This window comes from Macaca thibetana, chromosome 9, assembly GCF_024542745.1.
Source record: "Macaca thibetana thibetana isolate TM-01 chromosome 9, ASM2454274v1, whole genome shotgun sequence".
NCBI classification, from domain to species: domain Eukaryota; kingdom Metazoa; phylum Chordata; class Mammalia; order Primates; family Cercopithecidae; genus Macaca; species Macaca thibetana.
The window spans coordinates 88,326,646-88,342,608 of NC_065586.1; the positions used below are offsets into that span (position 1 = coordinate 88,326,646).

At 40.4% G+C, this 15,963-nt stretch overlaps 1 protein-coding gene across 2 annotated transcripts in view; it reads right to left on the reverse strand.

The window, feature by feature from the left end:
* Window positions 1-15,963, reverse strand: part of IDE (insulin degrading enzyme) — a 123,509-nt gene that overhangs the window by 19,682 nt on the left and 87,864 nt on the right. The window contains exons 14-17 of one of the 2 annotated variants that reach the window (XM_050804443.1): window positions 12,240-12,322; window positions 6,931-7,075; window positions 4,171-4,281; window positions 3,146-3,266 (exon numbers count right to left, since the gene is read on the reverse strand). In XM_050804443.1, the coding sequence (XP_050660400.1) occupies window positions 3,146-3,266; window positions 4,171-4,281; window positions 6,931-7,075; window positions 12,240-12,322 (460 nt within the window). Of the gene's footprint in view, window positions 1-3,145; window positions 3,267-4,170; window positions 4,282-6,930; window positions 7,076-7,565; window positions 7,711-12,239; window positions 12,323-15,963 lie in introns of both variants that reach the window. The other variant, XM_050804442.1, reaches the window with a different exon arrangement.

Here is a 15,963-nt window from a genome sequence, read left to right on the forward strand (position 1 = left end):
CATTTAAAATTATTATTTATTTATTTTGAGACAGAATCTTGCTCTGTCACCCAGGCTGAAGTGCAGTGGTGCAACCTCTGCCTCCTGGGTTCAAGCGATTATCCTGCCTTAGCCTCTTGAGTAGCTGGGACTACAGGCATGCACTACCATGCCTGGCTAATTTTTGTATTTTTTTGTAGAGATGGGGTTTTGCCATGTTTAATTAATTATTTGTTAATCTCAACACCTGGAGTCTTGGGCTGGGTACAGGGCAGGCAGTCAGTAAATGCTGCTGGACCACACTGAACCCCGAAGTTCTTGCTACCCTGGCACCTGGATAGCTGAATGATTTAGAGTCACTGGAGAGGCAGCCTCTCACACTGAGTTGTTTCCAAATTAGCCATTCTGCCATTTTGGATTATTGTAGGATTATATATATCAAAATGGAATAATTATTTACTTGAGCAGAAAAATTTAAACCAAAAAAGTACTTTATAAAATCTTCGGCCGGGCGCGGTGGCTCAAGCCTGTAATCCCAGCACTTTGGGAGGCCGAGACGGGCGGATCACGAGGTCAGGAGATCGAGACCATCCTGGCTAACACAATGAAACCCCGTCTCCACTAAAAATACAAAAAAATTAGCTGGGCGTGGTGGCGGCGCCTGTAGTCCCAGCTACTCGGGAGGCTGAGGCAGGAGAATGGCGGGAACCCGGGAGGCGGAGCTTGCAGTGAGCCGAGATCGCACCACTGCACTCCAGCCTGGGCGACAGAGCGAGACTCCGCCTCAAAAATAAAATAAAATAAAATAAAATAAAATAAAATAAAATAAAATCCATTTAGAAAGCCTTCATATCCCTCTGAGATACTATAGAGCTTATTCTGCTTAAAATTAACATGCCATCTGACCTAGATTCTAACGAAGGGTGAAAAAAACCCTCAAACCTTTGCTTTTTGATCATTATAAAAGTAGTCTTCGTTTTGGAAAACATTTAAAATTAATTGTGTGGTATTTTTTTAAAGGTATAATTCTTGCTATTAATTGCATATGACCATAATCATTTTGCAAAGAAAAGCATATTAATTGTCCCGATAAAAAATGCACCTGTTCTAGTTAATGATTTTCATAATCTAGCCTCCCATCCAATGCCTGAGGCAACCAACAAAATAATGACTTTCAGTACTTTGCTCGATTTATGTCACTGAAGACATCAAAAGCATAGTGTTACATAAGTATAAGAACTTGTCATAAAAGGTTATTAAAACATTCAACAGAATTCTTTTTTTTTTTTTTTTGAGATGGAGTCTCTCTCTGTTACCAGGCTAGAGTGCAGTGGATGATCTCGGCTCACTGCGACCTCTGCCTCCTGGGTTCAAGCAATTCTCCCATCTCAGCCTCCCAAGTAGCTGGGACTATAGGCGCGTGCCACCACACCCAGCTAATTTTTGTATTTTTAGTAGAGACAGGGTTTCACCATGTTGGCCAGAATGGTCTCGATCTCTTGACCTTGTGATCCACCCGCCTCGGCCTCCCAAAGCTGCTGAGATTAGAGGCATGAGCCACTATGCCCAGCCCAGAATTCTTTTCATTGTATTTTAACGCTTATGGCTGAGCACACAGGAAGAGAGATTAATTGGTGAGGTAATGTTGAGAAGTAAAAAATCTAAAACAATAATAAAGGGTGATACCAATCTACATTTTTTCCCAATAAAGAAATCCTGAAAGTAATTTCTTTGCATTCAATAGGCATTCATTAGATACACACTGAGGGCATAATATTATACTAGATACTAAGTGAAGGAGTATGGAAGGAAGGTATAATCACTGCTCTCAAGGAATTTCAGATTTTCAAGCCAAACTCCTGAAAATTAGACTTAAGATTCTAGAAAAAAAACAACAAAAGATGACTCTTTAGGCTTTATACATTTTCCAATTTTTAACTGAACTGATCTAAGGATGCTAAAGCAGGAAAAAAAAAAAAGCCTGAACATTGTGTGTTAAGACTTTGAAGTTCAGCTTTTTCTTTCCTTAAAACTTCAATATTGGCCGGTTGCGGTGGCTCACGCCTCTAATCTCAGCACTTTGGGAGGCCAAGGCGAGTGGATCACCTGAGGTCAGGAGTTCAAGACCAGCCTGGCCAACATGGTGAAACCCTGTCCCTACTAAAAATACAAAAAATTTGCAGGGCATGGTGGTGTATGCCTATAATCCCAGCTACTTGGGAGGCTGAGGCAGGAGAATAGCTTGAACCCAGGAGGTGGAGGTTGTGATGAACTGAGATTGCACCACTGCACTCCAGCCTGGGCAACAGAGCAGACTCTGTCTTCAAAAAAAACCAACCAAACAAAAAACCTTCATTATTAACAAGGTTAGTACTTGGGTCAGAGCATTTACTCTGCAGAAAAAAAAAATTTTTTTTTTTTGGAGGCAGAGACAGAGTCTTGCTCTGTCATCCAAGCTGGAGTGCAGTGGCATAATCATGGCTCACTGTAGTCTCAACTTCCCAGGCATAAGCAATCCTCTCGCCACAGCCTCTTGAGTAAGTGGGACCACAGGTGTATGCCACCACATCCAGCTAATATTTTTATTATTTTTTGTAGAGACAGAGTCTCACTATATTGCCCAAGCTGGTCTCAAACTCCACCTTCCAAAAGTACTAGTATTACAGGTATGTGCCACCATACCCAGCCTGTCTGCAGAAATCTAAAAATAGTCGTAATTAACTGGTATGGGTCCAGATTAAAAACAGTAAATGTGGCTAACCTGCCTGAATGCAAAAACCACTTCAAAGCCACCATTTTTTTTCTATTTTATTTTAAATTGAGAAATAATAACTGTAGATATTCATAGAGTATATAATAATGTTATTATATATACATATAACATATAGTGATCACATCAGGGTATTAAGCATATCCATCATCTCAAGTTTATTTATCATTTGTTTGGGTTGGGAATGTTCAATATCTTTCTTCTACCTATTTAAAAGTATATGTTACTGTTAATTATAGCCATCCTGCCCACCACTGTTTTTATAAAACATAGGCACAGCCAGTTTTAATAGAACTAGAAGTTATTTAAAAGTATAAACAGTCAATATCAGAATAAACCAAAATGAATTTAGGAAAAATATGAAGAAAGCATTAAGCTTTAAGTAGAAAGTCTCACCATCCAGAGCTTCTTTTAACTCATCTTTAGTCCAGGCCACTTCAGTCATCAGCAAGCGCAGGTAGTACATGGCATGCTGGTGAGGCTGTTCAGCCCGGAAATTGTTAAGAGATCGCATATACTAGTGAAGGAGACATGCTTTCATTAACTTTATAAATCTTTTAAAAATCATTCCAAAAGTCCAGTTATAATCAAATTTCAATTCTCTATAAACTATGTGTTACTAGGATATTTTCTTCTTTCCCCTTTCTGAAGTTATACAATTAAGAATGGGGTTTATTCCTCTCCGATCCTTACATAAAAGTGCATGCTTTTTCATTTGTTCAGCATCTGACACGGACTATAAGTGCTTCACTATGGGATATCTTTCGTCCCTCAGAAAGTTATCCCTAGTTTTCAGGGATGTCTTTTGGAATCTTTAGGTTCTACGCTATAAAGCCATCCCCAAAGTCTCCATAAGCAAGCAACACAAATAAGTAGCCATATAAAATATGGGATCTTTATTTGAAAACTGATGGTAGTTTCTTCTGGTATACAAGAAAAGGTCACAGTTTAGCTTCAGAAGGAGCTGTTCATCCTGTACTTCCATTACTGGGCCAAATATGAATTGAATTTAAGTGGAAGATATGTCAAACTCAAATAGTGTGCTCTATTGTGACAAGGTCTTGTGGGAAAGCAGACCTCAGTCTGATGAATTGTGTGTTCTTCTGAACTGGAGGTTGGGATCGAACATTCAAGGAGGCCCTGACAGCCACTAAGTACTTCTCTTTGAAATTTTGAGCTGCGACTCTGAATTGCAGTGAGCTCTTGGCACCCACAGAGAAGAGGCCAGGTGTCCACAAGAGTCAACTAGGCTTTCTTTCTGGATGGAGTATCAGATTTTGCAAAGACAAGGTGAGATGACTGCAACAGGGTTATGAATGCTTCTTTTCCTCCTTGCTTCTTTTATAAAAACTATTATGAAAACTTTTTATAACATAGCAATATTATCTTATGAATAAAAAAACAGGGTTCAGAAAACTTACTGCTTCTTTGATAATTTCAAATCTTTTTTCATCAATCTCAAAGGTAGCCATTTTCTCAATAATCTTCTTTAGTAAAATTGGCTGCTTGTCATTGTAACCTTTCACGGAAAGCTACAGAAAGAATTCAGGGTATTAAAAGTCTAAAAATATCACAAAACAACTTCCAAATAAACAACTTGACTTGATTTTTAAACATGTAGAAAATTCAAAAACAGACATATAAAAAATGAAACATTCACTTTAATGTCTCATAAATATATAAATATAGTGTAACAGGAAGATAACATTAACCATCTTTTTTTTTTTTGAGATAGAGTTTCACTCTTGTTGCCCAGGCTGGAATGCAACGGCACGATTTCGGTTCACTGCAACCTCAGCCTCCCAGGTTCAAGCAATTCTCCTGTATCAGCCTCCAGAATAGCTGGGATTACAGATGTGCGCCACCAGGCCCGGCTAATATTTTGTATTTTTAGTAGAGATGGGGTTTCACCATGTTAGTCAGGCTGGTTTTGAACTCCTGACCTCAGGTGATCCACCCGCCTCGGCCTTCCAAAGTGCTGGGATTACAGGTGTGAGCCACCATGCCCAGGCTTAACCATCTTTTTAAAAAATTTTATTTATTTATTTATTCATTCATTCGAGACAGGGTCTTGCTAGGGTACCCAGGCTAGACTCAAATTCCTGAGCTCAAGTGATCCTCCTGCCTCAGTCTCCCAAGTAGCTGGAACTGTATGTGTGAGCCAAAGTACCTGGCCATTAGCAATCTCTATACCCAAAAGCATAATTTTACTTTTCTGAAACAAAATCAACAGTAAGTAAACTCACCTAACATCGAACTCTGGTGGCATATACTACATCATCAAAATTCAAGTTCTCATTATAAAACTAATTGTAGAATGTGGCTTTTTCTTCAAAAAGAATATCTAACGAATGGCAGGCTTAAGGTTTTTACAGGTGAGGTAAGAAGATAAAAATCACAGGGCATAGTGGCATGTACATGTCGTCCCAGCTACTTGGAAAGCTGAGATGGAACGATTGCTTGAGCCCAAGAGTTTAAGACCAACCTGGGCAACATAGTGAGACTCCTGACCTCAGGCGATCCACCTGCCTCAGCCTCCCAAAGTGCTAGGATTACAGGCACGAGCCACGGTGCCACGGAGGATCCACAATTCTAACCACTTGCTTATTTGATAAGTTCTGTTGCTGTTCCAAAAGCTAATGGCAAAACAAATGTGTAAGAAGGATACACTGTATGTATCATCAGGATCTTGGCTTAGCACATTTTTTGTTTTTTGAGACAGGGTCTGACTCTGCCACCCAGGCTGGAGTGCAGTGGTACAATCTCGGCTGACTGCAACTTCTGCTCCGTGGACTCAAGCGATCCTCCCACCTCAGCCTCCAGAGTAGCTGGACTACAGGCATGCACTACCACTTCTGGCTAATTTTTTTGTGTTTTTTGTAGAGACAGGGTCTTACCATGTTGCCTAGGAGGTTGGTCTTGAACTCCTAGCTCAAAGCAATCTGCCTGCCTTGGCCTCCCAAAGTGCTGGGATTATAGGTGTGAGCCACCGTGCCCAGCCAACTCAGCACAATTCACTTTGTCTCTAAGTGCCTAACATTTTGAAAAGTGGGGAATGGAGAATTTCTATCATGATATTTTCACATGGTGGCACCCAAAGCAGTAGAGGATACACTGCAGCTAGAATATCATGAAAGTCTCCATGCTGTGCAGGATGATAGGCAAGAACCTCAGCAGGAGGGAAGGCCACTGGCCATGGCGAGCACATCATGTTTCCTACTGGAGGAACTAGACTGACAATTAGCAGAAAACCCATTTTGTCATAAATAAATATTATGTGTTTTGATGGTAATATGCTACTAAAAATCAACAGAAAAAAGAGAAAACAGTTGATTACTTTTCTATTTGGAGCTAATTTTGATCTCTGAGCTTCAAACTTCTGTGGACTCTGAGAATGGTTAGATTAATATACATTCTTATACATTAAACAAAAGTTACCAGAGAATTTATTTATGTGAAGAAAAAAAAGTCACTGGAAAATAAATAAAATTTAAAACTCCTAAAATCTTTTGTGTAAGAATTTAAATAAGGAGTACCCCAAAATGCTCTCGTTTTCATTTTTACTAAAATATGCAATACATTTTCAAGAAAAGTGAAGATGAATGTGTGCCATAAAAGGGATGTTAACTTGGAATTGAGATATAAGCAAGCTTGAAAACACATTCCAAAGAAAGGATCTAGTTACTTCTTAGATGGATTTAATAATGCTTATTTTAAAACACACATAAAGTAGGTAATGGTGCATGCTACAAAATAAATTAAAATGTCAGGTGTATCTGAACATAGAAACTTTATACTACTATCTGCAGAAATAAAGGGAGCCTATTTATAAGTAAAATTCAATCACCACAACAACTATTGATATCTTCTACTTACAGATGTTAATATACTCAATTATATGGAAAGAACAACATGCTTTCAGGATTAATATGTTAAACATCTCAGGCAGAAGAACATGCAAATAAATGTAGCACACATACATGTTCACAAGATGCACTAAACTTTATTAAACCATTCATTAGTGGAACTAACACTAATTTGAGTTCTTTGATCATCAAAAAGGTGCAAGGAAAAAAACCATCAACTTTCTTGTTTAAAAATGCAGAAGTTAATAGTTTTCCCAAGCTCAACATAATGCTTAAACGGGGTGGTGCCTTTTCTTTGGTTTTCATTTTACTTACAAGTATTGCATTCATTCCTGATGCAATGCCATAGCTCAAACCTGAGAGGCGTGCTGCATATGTATACTCTTTTAAATCATCCTTCAATAACCTGATAAACAGGTATGTCATGTTGCAATGAAGAGGATCAGCATAAATGTAGCGACTAACAAAAAGAAAAACAAAAGAAATGCTTTGATACCTCAAGCAGTGGCATGGTAATGAAGAAACATGACCGAAGAGTATGGATATGCAGCCTCATGATCTGGATTTCTAGGGAAATAGTATATGACAACCTTAGGTTTTACAAAAGAAGGAAGATTTCATTTTCCTTTGCCAAAGACCAAGATTTCAAATACAGAATGGGTAAGATCTAAACCTAAATCAGGGTCCAATTTTGTTTGAGTAGAAAAATATGACATTCTGATGAAAGACGTTTAAAAAAAAAAGAAATCAAGGAAAATTTGCATAATATGAATGGTATGTAGTTGAACACTTAGAATAAGAGCTAACTTAAAAATTAAATGAGAAAATATGATTAGCCATAAAGATTAAAAAAAAAGAAATTAAACTCATACCCTCAATCAAAAAATGCTTCCATCAAATCAATATAAAAAATGTTGATGAGTGGAAGGCTCTAAGGCGTGGGTACTTACATACATCCCATAGATGGTATTTTGGAGATCATAGCTCAAGCCTGCTAGCTCTGCTGCATATGCATACTCGTTGAGTGAATCTTTGAGGAGCTCAAGGTACAAATAGGCCATGTTACAGTGCAAGGGGTCCACATAAGCAAATGGGCTGGAAGAAAATGTTGACAGTAAAATAGCTGATTTTATTACTTCTCAATGTGATATGGCCTTTTGAGAAGGATCAAGATATTGAACACCGGTTAATATGATTTCCTGAGGATATGGTTGAATTCTTGAGGTTATTTCTTCTTATGAGGAAAAAAACAAGATGTCTGAAAAAGAAGCCTGAAATGTATGTGTATGTGTCTCTGTGTGTGTGTGTGTGTGTGTGTGTGTGTGTGTGTGTGTGTGTGCGCGCGCGCACTGCTGTTAGCAAAGGAGGAGAAGGAACTGCCTACTCCAGATGGTGTGGCAGAACTGACAAGTTAGAAATGCAGGGTATGTGAGGAGTGGGAACGGGCCAAAATGCATGGCTATGCTTAGGCTAACGGGAGGAGCACAGCCGACAGAACACATACAGTATTTGCATGTCTTCCTTCTCTCTCCAATCAAGTCACACCCTTGGTGGACAGAAGTAAAAGACTGGGAAATGTGTCTGTGGTAATTACATGAACTTAGAAAAACTGAGACCTGTGAAAATGTTAACTTATCCCTGAGTTTTCCCCAAAGCAGTAAAGCTAGAGAACTGTCAGTAAAATAATTGATAATTTCTATCATATAACAGCAGCCAAAACTAGGGAAAAAAACTAAAATAGAAAAATAGTTAAATGAGAAAGAACAAAGAAGAAACAATTATAGAGTACAAGAACTAAACAACCACAGTGATCAACTAAACTTCATTTCCCAGATAAGAAACATAATTTTCTTCAGGTCCCCTGAGTTCGTGTGGCAGCAGAGCTGGGATTCAAATGCAAGTTAAACGACCTGCTCCTCTGACTATACAACCTTGCTTACCTTTTATCAGAAGAAAGTGAAAGTTTCACTCATTCAACAAATATGTATTATATGCTTACTACAGTGCCAGGCTCTTTTCTAGGCACTGAAGATAAAGAGTGGACAAATCAGGCAAAGTCCCTGACCTCAGAATTGATAATCTAGCTAGAGGGGACAAATAATAATATATTTAAATTTGACATTTTAGTTGGTGACAGTGTTATGAGGTAAAATTAAGCAGGGTAAGGGGAATAAGGAATGATGGGGTGATGGCAGCAGGGAAGAAAGACTGCTGCTTTACATAAGAATAGCCAGTCAAGACCACTCTTATCATGTGACATCTGGACCCAGACCTGAAGGAGGCGAGTGAGCGAGCCCTGGGGATATCTAAGGGGTGGAGTGGAGAACTTCCCAGGCTGAAGAAATAGCTAGTGCTAAAGGCCTAAGGCAGGTGCCTGCTTGGTTTGTTTGGCAGCAAATTAAAAGTTTCACTCTATTTGTATCACAGTAAATATAATTAATGTACTGAAAACAAAGCCAACATTTTGTTTTTTAATGTTGAGTCAAGGTCTCACTGTGTTGTCCAGGCTGGTCTTGAACTCCTAGGTTCAAGTGATCTTCCTGCCTTGGCTTCCCAAAATGTTAGGATTACAGGTGTGAGCTATTGCACCCAGCCAAAAGCCAACAATTTTATCAAAGCTGATAAAAAAGCAAAAACAGGGATAAAATGTGTAGTCACTTAGAGAATTAAAATCAAAGACAAAGTTCTACAGCTATCCAAATATTCTCCAACTGGAAAATTTGAATAAATGATCTGCCATTAAATTTTTTAAAGTATGATACACAATGACAGATTTCCTTCTTTGGGCAAATAGCAGCTCAAAAACTTAAGGTACAATTCACAAAAACAAAATCATCAAAACAAAAGAGAGGCTATGACAGAGGTCGGCCCCACAGGTAACTATGCACCTTTCTCAGATGGAAGTGAAAAGCCAGAAAGTTTGGGGTTTCAAAGCACTATGGCTCAGGCTCAGAAAATAATTCCAAGGAGTGTCCTAAAATGATGTATCCAGCCTGGCGAGGTGGCATGTGCCTGTAGTCCCAGCTACTCAGGAGCCTGAGATGGGAGGATCACTTGAGCCCAAGAGTTTGAGGCTGCAGTAACTGCACTCCAGCCCTGGGTGACAGAGTAAGACTCTGTCTCCTTAAAAAAAAAAATGAACGAAAACAGCTGTATCCACAGCAGCTGTGCTGGTGAAGTGGAGAAGACACTAAACTAACTTTTAAAAGATAATAGGATTCAACTGGGATACCTAAATTCTGGTTCATGTGTTAATTTAAAAAATACATTATTTTGTAACCAGATACTATATGCTTAAATATGGATCACAGGGTTTTAAAAACCATAGCTAACTACACATAATATAATCTTATTTCTGAAAAGATGAAAAGGATATAGACACACACATGAAAATTTCAATTAAAATGTACAAGAAACAGAACAGTGGTTACCTCTAGGAAGACAGACCATAGGATGGGATTTGTGTGGGAGGCAGACATTTTCAATTGTAGGAAATGTGCTAGGCAGTTTAGAGAACACAAAAATGTAAAATGGTCTCTCAAAGGGTATTCTAAAGAAATTCATCATCACAGAGGCCAAATGGGAAAGTGGTGACAAGCTGCTTACAGTGTTAAAAATATCACTCTCAAATATCAAAAAATAAAAAGCAGCTTTGTAATGCCCTTTACCAATAATAAGCCACAACCTGACAGCCCATGTTTGGTGTAAACAATAAAAAAACTCTAAGCAGTTTCAGATAATCTGTAACTCTCATGCTATAAAACCATAATATTTATAATCACTATAATCTCAACATATTTGTTGATGGAAAATCAGATTCTTTTCCCTTTTTCCAAAGCATTTAAACCATATCTACCTTTAATTTCATGTCAAGCCAACTGAATAAAAATTAATGAAAAAGCTGATTATCATATTGAACATTACTGAACAAATAAACCATGATAGGCTTATCTTATAAACCACTGAATTTTAGAAATATGAAATTATAAAAAGTATAAACTCACAAAGTAAAATCTGAATCGGGTGATTAACACACAAATAAGTAAAGGAAGACAGAGATGAATTGAAAATGCACTGAGAAATTACTGCAATAGCATTATTCATAAATTTTACTAAACATCTTCTCCCTTTTTATTAGTAATTTTTAAGTAATCAAGCCAGAAATAGAGGGAGCTCCAGACAAAAGACGAAACAAGACTCAGGATAATTTAGTAACTAGTACCTCTTCTTCTAGACAAGTTCCAGGAATACAAAACCAAAGCAATAAAAACACCCAAATTATTTATTCTTTCTTCAGTGAGTCTTCTGGGTAAATCTACGGCCTCCTCAGAATCCAAAACCCTGAAGGCTAAGAAGGTCGTCCTAACAATAGCTAACATAAATCATTTCAGCTAAAGGGTATACTCATTAATGGAAAAAAAAAAAAAAAAAAAAAGAGTTAACAACGTTTTTTTTTTTTTTTTTTTTTTTTTTTTTGAGACGGAGTCTCACGCTGTTGCCCAGGCTGGAGTGCAGTGGCGCGATCTCGGCTCACTGCAAGCTCCGCCTCCCGGTTCCCGCCATTCTCCTGCCTCAGCCTCCTGAGTAGCTGGGACTACAGGCGCCCGCCACCGCGCCCGGCTAATTTTTTGTATTTTTAGTAGAGACGGGGTTTCACTGTGGTCTCGATCTCCTGACCTTGTGATCCGCCCGCCTCGGCCTCCCAAAGTGCTGGGATTACAGGCTTGAGCCACCGCGCCCGGCCTTTTTTTTTTTTTTTTTAATTTTTTTTAATTTTTTTTTTTTTTTTTTTTGAGACGGAGTCTCGCTCTGTCCCCCAGGCTGGAGTGCAGTGGCCGGATCTCAGCTCACTGCAAGCTCCACCTCCCGGGTTCACGCCATTCTCCTGCCTCAGCCTCCCGAGTAGCTGGGACTACAGGCGCCCGCCACCGCTCCCAGCTAATTTTTGTATTTTTTTAGTAGAGACGGGGTTTCACGTGTTAGCCAGGATGGTCTCGATCTCCTGACCTCGTGATCCACCCACCTCGGCCTCCCAAAGTGCTGGGATTACAGGCTTGAGCCACCGCGCCCGGCCTAACAACGTTTTTTTAAAAAATACCTCTTAACAGCAACAGCCTCTCCTTTCTTTTTTTTTTTTTTTTTTTTTTCCTGAGACACAGTCTTGCTCTGTCGCTCAGGCTGGAGTGCAGTGATGCGATCTCGGCTGACTGCAACCTCCACCTCCTGGGTTCACACCATTCTCCTGCCTCGGCCTCCCGAGTAGCTGGGACTACAGGCGCCCGCCACCATGCCTGGCTAATTTTTTGTATTTTTAGTAGAGACGGGGTTTCACCGTGTTAGCCAGGATGGTCTCGATCTCCTGACCTCATGATCTGCCTGCCTCGGCCTCCCAAGTGCTGGGATTACAGGCGTGAGCCACTGTGCCTGGCCAGCCTCTCCTTTTCTTTATTTTTATTTATTTATTTATTTATTTATTTATTTATTTCAGCCTCTCCTTTTCTAGGTGAAATAACTCTAATTCCTTTTATTTCTAGACATGGATATTTAAGAAAAATAGATAACTTTTGGAAATGTAATTGTTGATTTTTATAAGAAGCTTTATAAGCTAGACTCATCTTACATACCTGAAAAATTCAAAGTTGAGACAAGCCTTCGGCAAAAAAAACTTATCATCTTGTTTGAACCAGAGTTTGCTCATAGCTGTATCCTGTGATGGAGAAACAGTTTGGTTAGGGAAATAGAGGTGCATTCAGCAAAAATGTTCAATCAAATCACTCCTCAAGAGGAGGAGAACACAGGCAATAGTTAGAGTTTTGTTCTGGAGCTGCTGTCCCATGGCCCTGAAACATACTCAGAGTCAGTAGGTAGAAAGCTGGAGACAAAGACTGCAGACTCCTGTAGCACAGTGAAATCTGCCTTCTATTTCCCCTGTATTAGGGAGATGGGGGTACAGTGAAGAAAAAGACAGATCAGAGAAGCCAATACCAACTGTCCTGTCTTCATCTTTCCGGACACTGGGAGGCAGGCAGAGGCAGAAGTCCCTTGCAAGCGAATGGCAGCCAGCTTCCAGGGTGGCCCACAACAATCCTTGCCTGCTGAGATTCACAGTCTTGGGTGGTCCCCTCCCACACTAGACCAGGGTTGGTCTGCCTTACTAACAAAATATGACAGAATTAATGGTATACCTCTGAGACTGCATTTATAAAAGACACCGCGGCTTGCATCCTGATCACTCACTTTCCCTCTTGGATCATTCACTTTGGGGGAAGCCTGCTGCCATGTCAAGCAACTCTACAGAGAGGTCCATGTGGTGAAAAAGGCTGGCCAACAACCACATAACTGAACTTGGAAGAGAATCCTCCAGCCCTGGTTGAACCTTCAGATGACTGAAGCCTCAGCCAACAGCTTGACTATAACCACACAACGGGCCCTGAGCCAGAACTACCCAACTAAGTCACTGCTGGATTCCTGGCCCTCCTCAGAAACTGTATATGAGGGCTGGGCGTGGTGGCTTCACTCCTGTAATCCCAACACTTTGGGATGCCGAGGTGGGCAGATCATGAGGTCAGGAGTTCGAGACCATCCTGGCCAACATGGTGAAACCCCATCTCTACTAATAACACACAAAAAAAGCAGGGTGTGGTGGCTCATGCCTGTAGTCTCAGCTATTTGGGAGGCTGAGGCAGGAGAATTGCTTGAACTGGAACTTGGGAGGCGGAGGTTGCAGTGAGCCGAGATGGTGCCACTGCACTCCAGCCTGGGTGATAGAGCGAGACTCCATCTCAAAAAACAAAACAAAACAAAACAAAACAAAAAAAAGAAACTGTGTGTGAGATAGGGTACGGCGGCTCACACCTGTAATCCCAGCACTTTGGGAGGCCAAGGCAGGCAGATCACTTGAGGCCAGGAGTTTGAGACCAGCCTGGCCAACTAGCAAAACCCTGTCTCTATTAAACACACAAAAATTAGTTGGGCATGGTGGCACATGCCTATAATCCCAGTTACTTCGGAGGCTAAGGCATGAGAATTGCTTGAACCTGGGAAGCGGAGGTTGCAGTGAGCTGAGATTGTACCACTGCACTCCAGCCTGGGCAACGGAGAGAAACTCTGTCTCAAAACAAAAACAAAAACAAAAACAAAAACTGTGTGAGAGACCAGGAATGATGGTTCATGCCTGTGATCCCAGAAATTTGGAAGGCTGAGGCAGGAGGATCGCTTGAGCCTAGGAGTTTGAGATCGGCCTGGGCAACATAGTGAGATCCCACCTCTACAGATATATTGAACAATTAATTAGCTGGGCATGGTGGTGTGTGCCTGTAGTCCTAGGTACACAAGAGGCTGAGGTTGGTGGATCACTTTAGCCCAGGAGGCTGAGGCTACAGTGAGCCATGACTGCACCACTTCACCACAGCCTGGGCAATGGAATGCGAGTCTTAAAAAAAAAAAAGAAAAAAACTGTGTGAGATAATAAATGGCGTGCGTTTTTTTTTTTTTTTTGAGACGGAGTTTCGCTCTTACCCAGGTTAGAGTGCAATGGCGCAATCTCGGCTCACCATAATCTCTGCCTCCTGAGTTCAAGTGATTCTCCTGCCTCAGCCTCCTGAGTAGGTGGGATAACAGGCGTGCACCACCACACCCGGCTAATTTTTTTTTAGTAGAGATGGGGTTTCACCATTTTGGTCAGGCTGATCTTGAACTCCTGACCTCGTGATCCGCCTGCCTCGGCCTCCCAAAGTGCTGGGATTACAGGCATGAGCCACCGCACCTGGCCTAACTTAAATGTTGTGGTTTTAAGCTGCTGAGTTTTGGAATAATTTAATAATGCAACCATGGATAACCAACACGGCCAAGGATGAACAAATAAGCTACTTATCTTGCCTCTCCACTTCACTCATGCTATACTAAGAATGGCTTTAGTCACTTGAAACTACCTTGAAACTCTGGGAAGAGATATAAATGGTTTAATGTTCTTGTTAGTTTGCTCTGGGAAGGCCTATTTAAAACAAACAGTAAAAGTCAGATATGGTAGCTCACACCTATAATTCCAGCTACTTGAGAGGCTGAAGGAGGAGGATCACTTGAGGCCAGGAGTTCCAGACCAGCCCAGGCAACATAGCAAGATCTCATCTCTACAAAAAATTAAAAACAAATTAGCTGGGTGTGGTGTGCGTCTATAGTCCAGCTACTTAGGAGGCTGAGGCCAGAAGATGGTTTGAACCCAGGAGCTTGAGGCTGCAGTGAGCTATGATCCCACCACTGCACTCCAGCCTGGGCAACAGAGAGACCCTGCCTCCAAAAATAAATAAATAAATAAATAAATAAATAGATAAATAGACAAATAAATAAATAAAAACAATACATAAAAAACAGGAGGGGTAAATGAACTTTCTCTTTGCATAAGCTAATAGAAAACTCTTTAAAATGTCATTTTTAAAGAAAAATGGGCTAGGCGCGGTGGCTCATGCCTGTAATCCCAGTACTTTGGGAGGCCGAGGCAGGTGGATCACCTGAGGTCAGGAGTTCGAGGCCAGCCTGGCTAACATGGTGAAACCCTGTCTCTACTAAAAATACAAAAGCTTAGCTGGACGTGGTGGCGGGTGCCTGTAATCCCAGCTACTCGGGAGGCTGAGGCAGGAGAATCACTTGAACTTGGGAGGCGGAAGTTACAGTGAGCAAGATTATGCCATTATACTCCAGCCTAGGCAACAAGAACAAGACGCTGTCTCAAAAAAAAAAGAAAAAACAAGAAAAGAAAAGAAAAAAAAAGAAAAAAGGTTGCCTCATTAATAATCTAGTTGCTTAAGACAAATTTTCATGTTCCTAAACACTGATTGTTATCTCACTGAACTCATCTAAATTCTTCCAAATGTCAGGTCATTTGAAGAAGATAAAAAGAAAGATGCGTGTGTGTGCCTATAGTCATCAGTTTACAAACAGTTTAGAAGGGAGAATAAATATGTTTAGAAGGGAGAATGTACTGTAATAATTTGATACAATTTTTTACATACTTTACTCAAGTTCTGAAACAATGGCATGAAAAGGATAGTCTGAAAAAGAGGGGGAGGGAACCCTACTTCTCAACGGCACTTCGCACTAGTTTATTATTCCATTAATTTAATATAGTCACTATGTCATAATGAATGTTTTTAAGGGCAGGAAATCCAACAGCTCCCCCTGGACTTGCTCTCTTTCAGGCTGTAGAGATCCTTTCTTATCTTTAATGTCCACGATGCAGCACAAACCTACTTCCTTATTGGGTCTTCAGCAGACATGGAAAAGAGGCACAGACCTTTCCACAGACTTATAGTTACAGCTCAGACTTACTTTTTTCTCCTATAAAGAAAGCGA